Source organism: Monodelphis domestica, chromosome 2, assembly GCF_027887165.1.
Source record: "Monodelphis domestica isolate mMonDom1 chromosome 2, mMonDom1.pri, whole genome shotgun sequence".
Classification (NCBI taxonomy): domain Eukaryota; kingdom Metazoa; phylum Chordata; class Mammalia; order Didelphimorphia; family Didelphidae; genus Monodelphis; species Monodelphis domestica.
Genome location: NC_077228.1, coordinates 521872450 through 521889900, shown reverse-complemented (window position 1 = coordinate 521889900; position 17451 = coordinate 521872450). Strand labels below are relative to the sequence as shown.

The following is a 17451-nucleotide window of genomic DNA, read 5'->3' as shown; positions in this document are numbered from 1 at the left end:
GGGGAGGGCCTGAACCCATAAAGTAAAGGCCAGGGAGCTTTAATTTGATTCCTGGCAAAATTGGAGAATGCATTATGAAGAGGTTGGCTAATGAACATATGGGGAGAAGCTTGTAGTGATCTCAGAGTCTTGATGTTATCACCAGGAACAGGCCAGGGCAAACCAATTTATTTCCTAGAATTTCAGATTGTAATCGAAGACTTCCTTTTTGTAGAGAGTGAAAGACTGCGGGGAATGCTACATGGTTATCTAGGGTTTTAGTTTAAACCTTTTACCCTTCTGTCTTAGAACAAGTATTGGTTCTAAGGCAGATAGGTGATAAGGGCTAGGCAATGGGGGTTTAAGTGACTTGCTCAGGGTCACAAAGCTAGGAAATGACTGAATCCAAATTTGAACCCAGGACCTTCCATCTCTACAACCTGGCTCTTTATCTACTGAGGCTCCCCTAGCTGAGCCTACCCCCATGGTTATCTAGTTTTTTAGTTAGGCTTTTGACAAATCTCTCATGTGGACAAGAAGGAGTGTTAAGGACTAGCTGGAATTAAAACCAACTGACTGGATTTCCAAAGAGCAGTCACTAATGGTCCAAAGTCAACTTGAAAGGAGAGATCTCCTGAAGTGAAAGAAGATTCTAAGCATCTGTGTATGATCCAGTATGATTTAACTATTAAAAGTGATTTGGATAAAGTTTTAGGTGTAATATTTACAAAGATTAGAAGTGACACAAAGCCAAGAGTGATGGTTAACGCAAAGGTGAGAAGGACAACTAACCTAGCAAGAGGATTCAAAAAGGTCTAGACAGGCTAGAAACAGTTGATGGTGAACCCTTTTTGAGACTGAGTGCCCAAACTGTACCCTCATGCCACATGGGAGCCATTTCCTTGCCCCAGACAGGGGAAGTAGGAAGCTCTCACCATTGGACTTCTGGGCAGAGAGGTGAGGTGATGTGACAAAAATGTCCTCAGGCATGGTGGAGAGGGGGGAACGGAGCAGCTCCCTCAGGAATTTGTGCCATAGGTTCCCCAGCACAGGGATAGAACAGTAGACCAAATCTAATGAGATGAAATTTATTAAGGATATTTAAAAATATATTTATTTTATACATATAATAAACATATTATTTAGTGTATTTATTAAGGATATAAGGATATACACAATATCATAAACTTGGACTTAAAAAAGACACCAAGAACCCCAAAAACTTTAAATAAGTACAAGATACGGGCATTATGACCAAAAGAAATCTGGAGTCTGCCCACTCAATAGTAACAACCCCACACTCATATAGGTAATCAATGGCTTTGCATTTATCTTATCGTTTGATCAGCATATGTCAATAGGGTAGTTGGGAGCCAAGCTTCAGGCTGCATTCAGAGGGCAGTACTTAGGACCAGTCAGGTGCGCCATCCACTGGTCATCTTGCCACTGAGCTTCATTGTCTGGAAGAGAGAGTGAGACTGATGACTTTTGTGCACTCTGCCTCATTAATCCGATTTGGTACTCAAGTCACAAGACATCATCAGTGACGTCCTTTTGGCCTCTTAGTGTGAAGGAGGAGAACCCTAGATTTCGGAGTAGGGAGTTAAAATAGTCCCACCGGTCAGATGATGTTGTAGAAATGTGCAGAGAAGGAAGCAGTGAGAGTGGTGTGAAGTGACTCAGGTCCATGTCCTACGTGTGAGGACCATTGAAGGGACTGAGATGTTCAGAAGCCTTAGGGAGATCTTCCAGAATCGGAAGGCATACAGAAGAGAGATGATGGCTCTTCTTGATCTCAGAGATGAATTAGAAACAACAGGCAGAAAGAAGTTTCAAAGAAAAAGATGGAAATGGAGATGCCCTGAAATAAATGAATGGAAAATGAATTTTTTACATGGTTACCTCTGTGCCAGGCACTGTAATAAACTCCAAGGGACAAGCCAAGTGGGTTGCCTTAGTCGGAATGGGGTTCCCCATTGCCAGATAGGTTTAAGCAACAACAGGACAACTGCCTCCCAGAAACAGTGGTGGAAGAGATTCCTGCTGAGGAAGGAGTTGAACTGATGGCCTTGGAGTTCTCCCTTCCAACTCTGGAATTCTGGGGTTCTCAAAGGCTGAGGGCCAGATATGAGAACTTAGCTTCTAAGTAAACTGTGGGCAGACGGGGAAAGGACAGTGGACACAGCTTGGGTCTAGAGTCACAAAGACCTGAGTTCAAATCCAGTTTCAGACACTTACTGAGTGACTCTGGGCAAGTCACTTAACCCTGTTTGCCTCAATTCTCTAATCTGTAAAATGAAGACAATATCACCCATTTACCTCCCAAGGGGTTTGTTGTGGGGGAACAAACGAGATAATATTTTTAAAGTGCTTAATACAGTGCCTGACACATTGGTAGGTGCTTAATAAATGCTTGTTTCCTCCCTTTCCTGCCAAATGAAGGGAAAAGGAAGAGAGACCCCAGGAACACAGTCTTGCCCAAAGACACATGTTTAGTTTTTGTTAATGCTCTGCATGGACCAATTCTAGTCTTGACGCCTACTGCCCCCTGGGGGTCAAAGGGCCTCTCTGCACTCCTCCACAGGCAGGCACAGGACACCAAGCAAAGGCAGAACCTTGGGCTTTTTCATTCCTATGATCCTCTTGGTGTTACCCGAAAATGATGGAGTTTTGAGGTGGAGAAAAGGGCACAGGTATGATCTTTTTTCCCTTTCCCTCTCCATCAAGCATCCGTATGGTGGACCATAATGGAGAGAGCATCATATTTGGAACCAGTGCATTCATTTGAGTCATGCCTGACTCTTCGCGGTTTTCTTGGCAAAGATGCTAGAGTGGTTTGCCTTTTCCTTCTTTGGCTCATTTGACAGTTGAGGAAACTGAGGCAAACGGGGTTTAGGGTTTCTTGGCAGAGATACTGGAGTGGTTTGCCATTTCCTTTTCTGGCTCATTTGACAGTTGAGGAAACTGAGGCAAACAGGGTTTAGGGTTTCTTGGCAGAGATACTGGAGTGGTTTGCCATTTCCTTTTCTGGCTCATTTGACAGTTGGGGAAACTGAGGGCAAACAGGGTTTAGGGTTTTCTTGGCAGAGATACTGGAGTGGTTTGCCATTTCCTTCTCTGGCTCATTTGACAGTCGAGGAAACTGAGGCAAACAGGGATAAAGTACTTGCCCAGGATCACAGAACTAGTAGGTCTGAGACCAGATTTGAACTCAGGCAGAGGTGACGGCTTCCTGACTGCAGGCTCTGTGCTCTATCCACTGTACCACTTAGCTGCCCCTATCATGATTAGTTGAACAGAACAGAACTAAAGAATTGTCTCTGCATGCATGATCTATGGTTTCTCTAAGACACGTACCTTACATACCATCACAACTCTCTCAGAAGGCTCCCAGCCCTCCCCAGACACCTATTACAACTACAAAGAGAATAAAGAAAAGGGAGGGAGGAAGCTAGCAATAATAGGGAGCAGGAAAAGATGCCATCAAGAATGTGGTGTTTGCTCTCTGCACCAAAAAGACAGATTCCTGGAAGCAGAGAGCGAGGGGAGCTAGCGTGGGATATAGGCAGAGCAATGCTGGGAGATAGAATGCCGGGCGAGGAATGGAGAGGAAGGTTACAGAGCTGAAAGGGGGCTGTCATCTCAAATGAGGTTCAAGATGTTCCCTATTTGTTGCTTTTGAACTCTATTTTCCTACGGTGGGGTAAACTTTGGACTAAGGCTGGCTTTCTTCTCAACGATGCCAAAAAAAGGAAGAAGAGAAGGAAATGAAATGGTTAAAATGTTATAAAGTGTGCATAGAACTCTGGAAAGAGACACAGACAAGCAGGGCACCAGTGAAACTACAGAACTAAATTGAGTATGGGACAGCATCGACTTTAGAATGTCCGTAGAAGGGCTGGAATGACAGAATAAATACCTGGCTAGACCAAGCCCTTCTTGGGGGCTTGACAGACTCGTTCTTCCAGTGTTAAAGAAAAGCAAGCTGCCCACAGGGAGAAATTTAAAGGGAGCAATCTTCTTTTCCTTTTCTTTGTATAAGGAAATGTTGGTTGGTGTTTGTCAAGTTCATAAAGATAAAAAAATTAAATTAAAGAGGATAAAAATTAAATAAAAAGGAAAGGAATCTATGGGGAGGGGGAAATCCAAGAAAGGAACCAGCCATATAACCCATGGTCTTAGATGTCTGAACACAAATGCACAGTTTGAGTAAGACACAAGAAGAATTGTTAATGCAAGGAGGCAAATTTGACCCTCATACGTATCTCTGAGACTTAATGGGAGGTGACTTATTTCATTTTCTTGTTTAATTTTGAGTTCCAAATTCTCTCTCTCCTTTGTTTCTAGTCCCTCTCCCCCCCATTGAGAAGACCAATAAAAAGATAATAATTGCACATGGTGAAATCTTGCAAAATACATTTCCATATTAGCCATATCACAAAAACCCCCAAAAAACAGAAGTGCAGAAATTATCCTTCAATTTACACTCAGATTTCATCAGTCCTCCCTGGAAGTGGACATCATTCTTTCATCAGGATTGTCTTGGATCATTGAATTGATTGGTATTATTGATCAAAAAAGTCTTTCCCAGTTAATCATCTTTACAACATTGCTGTTTCTTTACACAGTGATCTTTAGGTTCTTCTCACTTCACTTTGCATCAGTTCATATCGGTCTTGCCATGTTTTTCTGAAATTATCCCCCTCATCATTTCTTTTAGCACAATAGTATCCCTTTCACAATATGCCTCAACCTGCTCAGCCATTCCCTGATTGATGCACATCCCTCAATTTCTGAATTCTTTGCTGCTATGCACAAAAAGAGCTGCTGTAGATATTTTTGTATATATAGGTACTCTTCTTTAATCTCTTTGGATATGGACTCAGTGGTAGTATTGTTGGGTCAACGGTATGGTTTTTAGTCTTATGGCCCTTTGGGCAATAGTTACAAATCGTTCTCCAGAATGGTTGGACCAGTTCACTACCCCACCAACAGTTCATCAGTGTAACCTATTTTCCCTTTCCCTCCCCCGGGCATGGTCATTTCTGATAGGTATGAAGTGATAACCCAGAGTTGTTTTAATTTGCCTTTCTCTAAATCAATAGTGATTTAGAGCATTTTAAAATGTATTTATAAATAGCTTTGATTTCTTCCTTCAAAAGGCTGCCTATTTAACATTCTTTCATCATTTATTAATTGGGAAATGGCTTGCATTTTATGTTTGGCTCAGTTTGCTACATATTTGAGAAATGAGGTTTTTCTTCAGAGAAACTTGCAGTAGACTTTTTGGTATTACTTCATTGTCTATGGTGCCTTTTAGAAAAATGTACTTTCCTTTATTGTCTCTTTTAATTCGGTCTATTTTTTGCTTTTGCTTTGTCTGAGATCATGATTGCTACCTCTGATCATGATTGCTACCTCTGTCTCTTTTTACTTTCCACCTGAAATATATGAATTCTTTCATTTTAATTCTGTCTTTCTGTTTGAAGTGTGCCTCTTGAAAACAACAGATTGTTGAATTCCAGTTTCTAATTCATTCTGCTATCTGCTTCCGTTTTGTGGGTGAGCTCATCCTATTCACATTCAATTATGATGACAGTGTATTTCCCTCCATCCCATTTTATCGTTCCTTCTCTTTTTTTATCTCATCCCTTCTCAAAAGTCTGTTTTGTTTCTGACCAACTGCCTCTCTTAATCCATCCTCCTTTTTATCATCCCCATTCCCTTGTCTTTTATTCCATTCCCCTCTTATTGCCTTATTGGGTAGGATAATTTTTTATACCCAAATGATTGTGTGTGTATGTATGTTTGCATGTATATGTGTGTGTGTTCTTCCTTCTTTGGATCAATTCCAATGAGAGTGAGGTTCAAGCATTGCATGCCATCCCCTCATTTTCTCTTCCACTATAGAAACTCTTCCTTTAGCACTTTTTTAAATGAGAAAAAATTCCCCATTCTACCTCCTAATCCCCTCTTTCCCCAGTGCATCCTTATTTTTCATCCCTTTATTATGTTTGGATGTCATTCCAACATAATCAAGTCATACTCATGCCTTTTGGCCATGCAGACTCTGTCCAACTTCCCTAATAATGATAAAGTTCTTAGGAGTTGCATGTATCATCTTTCCTTATTAGAATGTAAACAGTTTAATTTTATTGAGTCCCTTATGACTATTCTTTCTTGCTTCCCTTTTAATGCTTCTCTTGGGTCTTATGTTTAAATGCCACATATATCTTCTTTAAGAGCAACAGAATCATGCAACATGTGCTTGGGTGGAGACATTACATATTCTTCATGTGAGGAAATCCAGGGACCAGGGAAACATGTGAGTGAAGAACATTTGGGTGAAGATCAAAGGAGGCAGAAATGGAAGTTATCACTGGAAGTATTCTACAGACCACCTGTCCAGGAAGAGGAAATGGATGAAGAATTCAGGAAACAGATTATAAGTCTGGATCAGAGGGATGACATCATCATAAAAGGGGACTCAATAATGGAGACATCTGCTAGAGTTCTCTGCCCAGAACAGAGAAGATAATCCTTTATTGGCTTGCTTTACTGATAATTTCATTTTTCAAGAGGTGGAGGAACCAATGAATGGGGAGCCATTTAGGATATGAGCTTTAGCAACAAGGAGGAACTGGCTTCTGAAGTAGAACTGACTAGAGTCTGGGGAAGTGATCGCTGCCTTCTTGACTTTGTGATGGAAAAGGAGAAGGCCAAAAAAATCTGACCTGTACTCTCAATTTTGGGAGTGCAGATTCAAAAGATTTAGAGCAAATATTTATGGTCCCATAACTTAAAAAATTCTATGGGGGATGTCAGCCCAGGAGGAGTAGGAACCTGCCAAGAGTGAAGTTCTAAAGACAAAAAAGAAATACTTCAGAGGAAGCTTTTCAGCTTTCTCATCTCCTTTTCAATGAAACCTTGTACTTGAGCCCTGGGGCTGCCATGGGCTCTGATATGTGAGCTTTCATATTATCTTTTCTAGAACCAGGTTTCCACCTCACATCCAGGTTACCATCTGTAAACCAAGTCACAGTGAATGTTATATGCCTCACTCCATTCTCTCTCTCCTTCAGATTTTAAGTTCCTTGAGAGCAGTGGCTATTTGCTTACTTGGATTTGTATCACTTGATATTTTGCTCAGTGCCTAGCATATAGTAAATATTTTATAAATGTGTGATCTTTCTACCATCCCCCCTCTCCTTTCTATCTCTCTCCCTCTCTTCTCTTGGTTTCTGTCTCTCCTTTCTCTCTTCCCCTCTCTCTTTCTCTCTCCCCCCCCTCCCCTCTTTGTCTCCCTCCCTCTCTCCCTCCCTCTCTCTCTCTCTCTCTCTCTCTCTCTCTCTCTCTCTCTCTCTCTCTCTCTCTCTCTCTCTCTCTCTCTCTCTCTCCCCTCTCGGTTTCTCTCTCTCCTTTCCTCTCTTCCCTCTCTCTCTTTCTCTCTCCCCCCTTCTCCCCTCTGTCTCCCTCCTTCCCTCTCTCCCTCCCTCCCTCCCTCTCTCTCTCTCTCCTCTCTCTCTCTCTCTCTCTCTCTCTCTCTCTCTCTCTCTCCTCTCTCTCTCTCTCTCTCTCTCTCTCTTCTCTCTCACTTTTTCTCTTCATCCATCCAGTCCTCCTTCCCATCCCACTCCCCAGCTGTCTCTTTGACCAATATAGAGTTGAATGCTAAAAGAAACAGAACATGAAGCTGTCCTTGATGAATAGAAGTCACCAGACCCAGGTGAAACTGCATCCCTCTCTCCCCAGACTACTTTGTTTATTCATCAATTCATAGACTTAGAGCTGGAAGGATCCTTAGATGGCATCAAGTCTTGCCCCTTTGGATGTGGAAATGAAGGCAAAGAGATCAAATGACTGATCCAGGGTCAGCCAGATAGTGTCCGAGTTAGGATTCAAATCCGGGTCTTGTTGGCTCCAAATCCAGCACTCTACACCCTACACCAAGCTGTCTCTCATATTTTCCCCCCTGTAAGAATGCAAACTCCTTGAAGGCAGGGCATTTTGTCTTTGTATCTCCAGTGCCTTGCATAGTTCCTGGCACATAGTACACATTCAATAAAAAGCTGTTGACTGGCTGATTGATCTTATGGCTAAGCCATTGTTAGTGATTTTTAAAAGAAATTGCAGGGGATCTTAGAGGTGCCACAGGACTGGAGGACTGGGTGAAGACGGACTCCCCCCAAAGGAAGGAATAACGTCTGCAAACTGTAGGACAATGGGCTTTATTTTGATTTCTGGCAAAGTTCTAGGACAAGCTACTAAAAGCATAGAAACAGACATCTGGAGAAGGAAATGATCACACAGAACTAACATGGCCCCAGCAAGAACAGGTCCTACCAGACTAACCTCATTTCCTTTTGGGACAAGGTTACTTGATTGGCCAGTCAAGGGCAAACCATAGAGGTAGTTTACCTTGAAACGTTTGACAAGGCTAATGCAAATCTTGTGGGAAAGATGGAGATGTGTGAACTCGACCACAATGCAGTTAGATGAACATGGAACTGGCAAATGGCCCATTCTCAAAGAGTTCGGTCCCAGCTTGGAAGGAGGTCGGCAGTCGATTGTCCCCAGGATCTATACTTAGCCCCATCCTATTTAACCTTTTTACCAGTGGCTTGGAGAAAGCCATATCTTATCAGATTTGCCAATATTTGCACCTCCCTCGAAGGGTAGTTGAGAAGCCCAAATGGAATAACATAAGCAAAGTATTTTACAAAACTTCCAATATACTACAGGGTATCCCCAACATCTTAGTGCAGTTTTTAATTACTGTGTTATGATTTGGGGGGCACCTTGTGTACATATTAGCCATTTTTGTTTATACAAATGTTGAAGGTATATCTAACATGTTAACTGAAGGAGTCAAGATCCAGTAAGACAGGGGCAGCTAGGTAGCACAGTGGTTAGAGAGCCAGGCCTGGAATTGAGAAGACTTGGGTTCAAATTTGATTTCAGGTACTTCCTAGCTGTGTGACCCTGGGCAAGTCACTTAACTCCAATTGTCTAGCCCTTACTGTTTTTGCCTTAGAATCAATACTTAGTATTGATTGTTTGGTGTATATGTTATATATGTATAAACATATATATTATGAAGCAGCATATTATAATGGATAAGGAGTTGGTATCAGAATCATGAATGCCTGAAGGTAAGGTTTAAAAGGTTTGGTAGCTCAGTGGATTGAGAGCCAAGTCCAGGGACGGGAGGTCCTGGGTTCAAATCTGAAGTCAGACACTTCCCAGCTGTGTGACCCTGGGCAAGTCACTTCACCCCCATTGCCTAACCCTTACCACTCTTCTGTCTTGGAACCTATACACAGTATTGACTCCAAGATGGAAGGTGAGGGTTTTAAAAAAAGACTCAGTAAGATGATGATAGGTTTAAACATTGGTTTAAATCAAATGAAAAAAAAATGCATTACGATAAATGTAAAATTTTGCTCTTGGGTCCAAAAAGTCAGGTCAATCCACAAACATTAAGTGTATTTAGCCAAAGGCTGGGGAGTGAGGCTGAAAAATTAGGCACTCAAAATTTCATCAGAGTCAAAAGGTCTTGCAAACTTGGACCACATTAAAGGAAGCCTGGATCGAGGAAGTGATGGTCCCCGTGTAGCCTGTTTGCCCTGTTCAGAGCAGATCTGGATCCCACATTTCAGGAGGGTTCGCATGCCCAGAGAACTATCCCTTCAAACACCGAATAAAAAGAAGATTTTTTAAAAAGTCAGCAAAACCAACCGATCCATCATAGATCTAACAGACCGGCTGCCTTCCACACCCCTAGTCCCCCACCCATAAGGAACTCGGAAGGGAGGTGCCTTTTCAAAAGCCTCCCTTGGGGTCAGGCTTGTTCATGATAATTACAGAGAATTCAATACTATTTGCGTTGTTCATTCCAGTTGTTTTAGTTGTGTCTCTTTGTGACCCCATTTGAGATTTTCTTGTCAAACATACGGGAATGGTTGGCCACTTCCTTCTCCAGTTCATTTTACAGATCAGGAAACTGAGGAATATGGAGTCAAGTGACTTGCCCAGGGTCACACAACTAGTGAGTGTCCAAGGCTGGATTTGAACTCAGGAAGATGAAGACCTGGCGCTTTGCTCATTGGGCCACTAGCGGCTGCCAGTTCCACCGTGGCGGTCCTTGGGCGTCTTGGAGTCTCCATTAGGTTTCTCAGAGTTTTCCATTCCATCCCTTTGTGTGCCATGGATTGTTTAACCATCCCCCAGTTGTTGAGAATTTCTATAGTGTTTGTCTTTACACGACCTCCATTGCTGAATGCCTCCCTCGGCCTCACCAAACCAGAGTGCCATTTGTGGGAGCAAAAGGTACAAAAAGGAAAGAGCCCCCCATCGCTCAATAAGTCTGATGATGCACGAGATCATTATCTTCCCCACCCTTACTTTCTGTCCCAGTGACAGCTCTAGGACTCAAGGGCAAGGGCTGGACCAGCAGGGTTAAGTGACTTGCCCAGGGTCACACAGCCAGGAAGTATCTGGGGCCAGGTTGGATGTATGGGGTTATCCCACATCTGTAGTTCCCCATCCCCTGCAGAGGGAGGCTCAGAATGCTGGTGTTGCTGGGAACAGGAGTCCTTGACATCACTCTGCTTTTCCTTTGTCTCCTCAATCACCTGGTGCATAGGAAGAACTTCCTGGCTCCTTGCTGGTCCATGGATCATTCCTGACTCAAGTGACTCCTCCTTGAACCTCCCTGTCCTCCTGCTGCTAACAAGGAGGAACATTTTTTCCTCTCAAAACTCCTGCAGGTGTTTGAAGAAAAGGAGGCCAGCCTCCACTCTTCCCTTTCCCAGGCTGAAGGAGTAGTTTGAGGATGAGAAGTCTTGGGGTTGGGGTGAGTCAGGAGAGCTGGCTGTGTGGGTCAGAGGATGAGCAGCTGGGTGACCCAATGGTTAGAGCTCTGGCCCTACAGTCAGGAAAACTCATCTCCCCGAGTTCAAATCTGACCTCAGGCATTTACTTCCCTGGCAAGTCTCTTAACCCCATTGGTCTCAGTTTCCTCATCTGTCAAATGTGCTGGAGAAGGAAATGACCAACCATTCTAGATGCTCAACTATGTGACCCTGAGCAAGTCACTTCACCCTATTTGCCTCAGTTTCCTCATCCATCAAATGAGCTGAGAAGGAACTGGCCAACTATTCCAGTAGCTCAACTGTGTGACCCTGAGTGAGTCACTTCACCTTGTTTGCCTCAGTTTCCTCATCTGTAAAATGAGCTGGAGAAGGCATAGTAAACCACTCCAGTAGTTTAACTCTGTGACCCTGAGTGGGTCACTTCACCCTGCTGGCCTCAGTTTCCTCATCTGTCAAATGAGCTGGAGAAGGCAATAGCAAACCGCTCCAGTGTCTCTGCCAAGAAAACCCCAAATGGGGTCACGAAGAGTCAGACAGGACTGAAATGACTGAATCCCATTGATGATGACCACTGGAGGAGGGGTTGGGCATTCTCTCTCTCCCCAGTGGGGAGAAAAGGAGCAAAGGTGTAGCAAGCTAGAGGCCAGTTTAGACTTGCTGTAAAAAGAACGGCTGTCGGTTCTCATCATCCGAAGTGACTGTCTTGGGCAGCCAGAGGATCTCAGGCTTAGGAGGGACCCCAGAGGTCACAGAGTCAGCCTCCCTTTTACAGAGGAGGTCATTGAGGCTGAAGAAGTGACTCGCCCAAGGTCATACAGGGAGTAGGATTTGAACCCAGGCCCTGAGACTCCAGAGCCAATGTTCTTCCACCCTATCCCACTGCTTCTCTGGTGGCTGTCTTTGTCCCTCAAGGGGCTATAGAACGTTTTGTTGCTTTGATGTTCTGCCCGTCGAGCTGGTCTCCTTTTTGGCCTGGAGGCTCTGGGACCCTGGCTGACCGGTCCTTGGGAATTCCAAGGCCTACCGGAGGTTGAGAAAGGAGGCAATGGGGGACCCCATGGGCTTAGGATTTCCTGATTGATTAAACTTCTGAGAGGAAGCTCCTGGCTCCTACGCACTGCCTTTCCCCTTGCCTTGCTCCCTGCTTCCCCCAGAAACAAGATGGTGGTGATGTCTCCACCGTCCATGGAACCTCTCCAGCGCCCCCTGCTTCTCTCTCCCAGACCTCCCGGTTCTCCGCCCTTCTCCTGCCCTGCCTTCTTGCCTGGGGAGGGGGAGGGGGAGCCCCCCCAGCCGTGGGGTTTGGGCCCCGCCTGAAGATGCTGCTCACGGCTTGCTTCAGCGAGAATGGCCGGAGGATCCAGGCCAAACCCCTCCTCTGCTGCTGTGGAAAGAGAACCGGACCCAAGTCCCAGGAGCTGAGTGAGAGTCGTGCCCCCGAGGCGGACCGCCCGCCTGTGTGACCTTGGATGATTCCTTTGGTCTCCCGGGCCTCAGTTTCCCCTTCTGTAAAATGAGGGGGGGCTCGGCCTCGCTGGGATCGTCCTGCTCTGACGGGCGCTGCTTGGGAGTCCTTCCTGCCTCTGGTCTCCTGGGGAGGCCAGGCCAGGCAGGGAGCAGGGAATGCCTGGGTTCCATGGCAACCGGCGCTCCTGGAAACGGCTCCTTCTTACTTAAGGGCTCTGTGAAGTCATGGCCTGTGAAGGGGGCCGGCGGGGAGCTAGGATGGCAGACGCCCTCCGAGCGCGGTCCAGCATTCCAGGCCTCCTGCTGCAGACGGCCAAGATCTCCGTGTTGGTAAGGCCAGCTCAGGGCTGGGGAGGGAAGGCGAGACCCCGATTATCGCTCTGACTCCCGTCTGAGCCCGGCCTGGGAGGTGACTCGGAGAAAGAGCGCCCAGCGCGGGAGCCCCCTTCCAGAGCCCGTCTGTATCATCCTGCAGTCCTGAAATGACTTGTCCAGGGGCAACGGGTCAGGGTGGGTCAAAAGGGAGAACTTGAACTCGGGTCCTTCTACTTCTCAGTGCAGCTTTCTGCCTCTCAAGATTTCGTGTTTGTCTCCAGAGGGTCCCAGGGGTCCTGAAACTTAAAGGAACCCACGTCCGACACGGAATAGAAATATTTGGGGGCTTCTGGTGTCCTTGTTCCCTTTTATCCCTGTGGACATTTGAGAGTATTTATTTAGCCCCATGTAAGTTCAGAGCTGGGTGGGACCTTCAAGGCTTTCCAGGCCAGAAATTCTTAACTTTTCGCCGGTCCTGGACCCCTTTGACAGCCTGGTGAAGCCTGCGGAAGGGCCTCTTCTCAGAAACAATTAAAGGAGGGGGCAGCTGGGTGGCTCAGTGGCTGGAAAGCCAGGCCTAGCGATGGGAGGTCCTGGGTTCAAGTTCTTCCTGCTCTTCTGCCGGGGAGCCAATGCATAGCATTGATTCTAAGGCAGAAGGTGAGGGTTCAAAAAGAACGAAAGGAAATGCTGGATTTCATTGAGAGGGCAGTGAAAATAGAGGTGCCACGTTCCCCCGTCCACGTTCACAGACCCCCTTCAATCCATCCACTCACCCCTGCGGCCCCCGGGTTAAGAGCTTGTTTTCTAGGGCAGCCCTTTCCTGGGCTAGGAGGGAAAACGGGGGCCCAGAGAGGGTGTGTGTCCTGGCAGAGGCCACACAGCGATCCGATCCCACAGTTCCCTCGCGGGTCCCTGAGTGGCTCAGGCTGGTCTCTTGCGCCTCTCCTGTCTCTTCTAGCTTTTCCAGAATCGGATTCATCTCTACAATTTTCTGCTGCTGAAGATTTTCCTCTTCAACCACTGGGTGTCAGGATTAGCCCAAGAAGCGGAGGGTGCTGGGTGCCTGGTCCCCGCCCCCAGCCCAAGCTGCCTTTTCTGTCCCCTGGGCTCCCTGATGAGGAGCCTGGCGAGCCTGGGCAGTGCCCTGCTGTTCCTGGCTCTGCGGGTGCCGGGCATGGCCCTCTCGCGCCTGCTCAACTCCCCCCTCGCCATTTGCCGCCTCTGCCAGCCTCCCTGGGCCAGCTGGGCTTCTTCTGGAGCCTCTGGAAGAACCTGCTCCATTACTGGTTTCAGAGCCTGCTGCTTGGGGTCCTCGTGGTCCTCTTGATCACTTGGAGGCTGTGCCAGACAGCCCATCGCTTCAGCATCAAGCAGCTGAGGCGGCTGGTGAGTGGGCAGAGGGCTGGGCAGCAGCCGGGAGTGACCGTGAGGGGAGGAACCCGGGGGTCAGCCACGGTGGACGTACGTGGCCGGCGGGCATCAGTCATGGGCTGGCCCAGGTGCGCCTTGAGGGAGGACGGGCGGAACGCTGGCCCCACTCATTTGGGGCTGTGCGTAGGGGCTCTAAGCCAGGCTGGTCAGTCCAGGAGACAAGGGGCAGGAGTGGGACCGGAGTGGGGAGTCGCGTGGATGTTGGGGGCCTGGCAAAGAGGAGAGGCCAGCCATTGGTCAGTAAGAATGGGGTACATTTGGGGGGATCCGCGGAGAATGGTAAAGGCGGTATGGATGTTGTGGCCAGTGGGGCAAAGAGTCGGTCGGAGAGGTCGGGGCACAGCAATAGGAGTAGTGGGGGGGGATGTTGGGAGGGAGCAATGGCGGCCATAGTAAAGGGAAATGATCAGGGCTGGGTACCAGGGATGCACTGATGGGGTGGCCACTGATGGGCGAGCAACAGGATTGGTGGGTAGAGCGGGGGTGGTGTTGGAATGGCCCATGGAGGGTAAGTCATGGCGGGAGGGGGAGAGAGAAAGAGAGAGAGAGAGAGAGAGAGAGAGAGAGAGAGAGGAGAGAGAGAGAGGAGAGAGAGAGAGAGAGAGGGAGAGAGAGAGAGAGAGAGAGAGAGAGAGAGAGAGAGAGAGAGAGAGAGAGGGAGAGAGAGAGAGAGGAGAGGGAGAGGGAGAGAGACAGAGAGACAGAGAGAGAGGAGAGGAGGGAGAGGAGAAGAAGAGAGAGAGAGAGAGAGACAGAGAGAGAGACAGAGACAGAGACAGAGACAGAGAGACAGAGACAGAGACACAGAGAGAGAGAAGTTTTGGAGGCACAGCAAATAGGAACAGCTAGTCAGGATGGGCACGGTCCGTGGGCATGGCCAACAGGGGAGAAGCAGGGGTGGAGATGGGTAGGGCTGGGGGTGGTCGCTCAGTGGGGATGACCGCTGGAGAACAGGAGTGCTTCCCTGGGCGGAGGCGCCCGGCTGGGGAGGTGGATGTGGGGAGCTTGGGCCCCAGGCTCCACATCCCTCGTTTTAGGTGCTGCTGGATAATCGCTTTTTCCCTGGAGTTCTTGGGCCTGCTGCGGCAGCTGTACTGGCACGTGGAGAGCACGGCCGCCCTCACCTCCTGGCACCTGGCCTACGTGGTGACCTGGGCCACCTGCCTGGCCTCCCACATGCTCGAGGCTGCCTTTGAACACACAGCCCGACTGGCGCAGGCCCAAGAAGGGGAGACCGACATGGTGTGGGAAGACAGTGCCATGGAGGTGATGCTTCCTGAGGAGCCCAAAGTCTTGGATGAATAAACTGCATTCAGACCTGTCCCGAGGAGGCTGCTTGCTTGGCTGGGAGAAACGGAGGCTGTTACCGTACCGAGGCAGACACAGCCCTGATGGGAACAGGGTGCCCCCAACCCCCTCCTGTAGCCAGGCTACAAAGCTGATTTCAGCTGCAGTTTCTATGTGGACCCTCAGGCTACTGAGCTGACTGTGTGTGGCGGGGGGGAGGGGGGGAGGAGGGAGAAGGGGAGGGGGGAGAGACAGACAGACAGACAGACAGACAGACAGAAACAGAGACAGACAGAGAGACAGAGAGAGGGGGGGGAGGGGAGAGAGATTGTGGGGGGTCTCTGGGTGGCATTCTCCATGGGCTGGACTCGGCCATTGAGGGCTGGGCAGGGAGGACTCTAGGTGCCTGGGCGTGTCACGTGCATCGTTGATCCCCTCCTCTAGGTCTACATCAGGGACCCGAAAGGTTGGCTTGGGCAAACAGTGCAGAGAGGTTGGCTTGGGCAAACAGTGGCAGAGGTCTCGGCCCCAGCTCCAGGCTTCTTTATCCCGAGGCCTGGGGGGGGGGTTGGGGCGGGGCCTCAGGTCCCCCCCTGGGGCCGGGGCTGTTCCTCAGCATCTCCCCCAGGGCGCCCAGGCCTCATTGCTCTGGTGAAGAGGATGGCGGCCACGAAGACGGTCCAGCATTTGGGAACTTGAAGAGCGGGAAGGGGGGCGCCCCCCCCCACCTAGATGGAAAGTGGGCGGCCCTTGTAGTTCCGAGCTTTGGGCTCTGGGGGGGAGCCACGGCCTCATACTTAGGCGGGTCCTCAGCAGCCGAGGCAGACACTTTCTCTGGCAAGTGGACCACAGGGAGGGAAGAGGCCGGAGTTCATCTGGGCCCAAACCCCACAGATCCAGAGAGGATCTTCCCCCCCCCCCCCCCCCGGACAGACCTCCCCTCCTGCCTCTGGCCTCTCCCCCCCAAACTCCCCCCACCTAAACCTTGACCTTCTCTCTTGGGACCAACACTGAGTATTGTTTTCAAGCTAGGAAAGTGCTAACTAAGGGCCAGGCGGGTGTGAAATGACTTGCCCAGGGTCACCCGGGAGGGCAGATTGGAACCCAGGACCTCTCATCTCTGGAGTTGGCTCTCTATCCACTGAGCTACCCAGCTGCCCCCCAGGATGGGGCACTTTGGCAATCTCTAACTGAATGGCGTCCAGAGCCGGAAAGGGGAGGAATGGGAAAGGGGGGGAGGGTCCCTCCCAGCTCTCTAGGTGAGCCTGATAGAGGGGGAGGAGGACGGGCGCCCGTCTGCCCTCACCCTCGGATTCTGTGAAATGGTCTCCCACCGCCTCATTTCGCTCTGCTGGGTGCTGAGGCGGCACCGATATCAGACGTGGGAGGACGCGCCTTCCAGGAGTCCCTGGTCCAGGAGGGAGGGGAAGGCTGGACCCTGGTGTGTCCAAAGGGGATGAGGGTGGGAGGGCCGCGTCCCCACCATCCAGACCCTCCGACCACAGCTCGGGCTGGCAGGGACCCGAGAAGCCATCCGGTCATCCCTCGTTACACAGATGAGGAAGCTGAGAAGTCAGAGGGACGGAGCCCAGGCTCTGCCCACTGTGCCGCACCGCCTCAGGGCAACAGAGACGGATTTGGGGGGAAAGGAAGAGCTTCGGTTCAGAGGAGGATGCGGGGCGCTGAACGGGGCCAGGGCCACTGGGTTTGGGGCCAGAACACAGATTCAGATCTGGGTTTCGTCGTTTATCCCTGGTGTGGTCCGAGCAGCTCGCTTCCCTGTGAAAGAAGCGTCTCCAAGGTCCCTCTGAGGTCTGGACGCCTCCCCGCGTCTCTCTGGACCTCAGTGTTCTCATCTGTAAAATGGGAAGGTTGGGCTAGCACCTCGGAAACCTCATGGATTGCCTAGTAATGAACGAATGCTCAAAGAAGGCAGAGGGCGTCGCTGTCTACACCCCAAACGGGCTTCTCTGCTAGGAGTAAAAGGACAAAGTCAGAAACCCGAGGATGCTCCCATTTATGGGGTGGGAGTGGGCAGAGGAACTGTGGAAGCAAAACAGAGAAACAGGATCAATAACCAGCATTTATTTATGTA

The 17451-nt window shown here is 48.9% G+C and overlaps 1 protein-coding gene across 1 annotated transcript; it reads left to right on the top strand.

The window, feature by feature from the left end:
* Positions 1 to 12495: 12495 nt before the first annotated feature.
* Positions 12496 to 15391, top strand: TMEM270 (transmembrane protein 270). The gene is given in 4 exon segments (XM_056814773.1): positions 12496 to 12650; positions 13597 to 13767; positions 13770 to 14137; positions 15107 to 15391. Coding segments are annotated over 4 exon segments (912 nt in total). The 5' UTR covers positions 12496 to 12545; the 3' UTR covers positions 15375 to 15391.
* The last annotated feature ends 2060 nt before the right edge of the window (positions 15392 to 17451 follow it).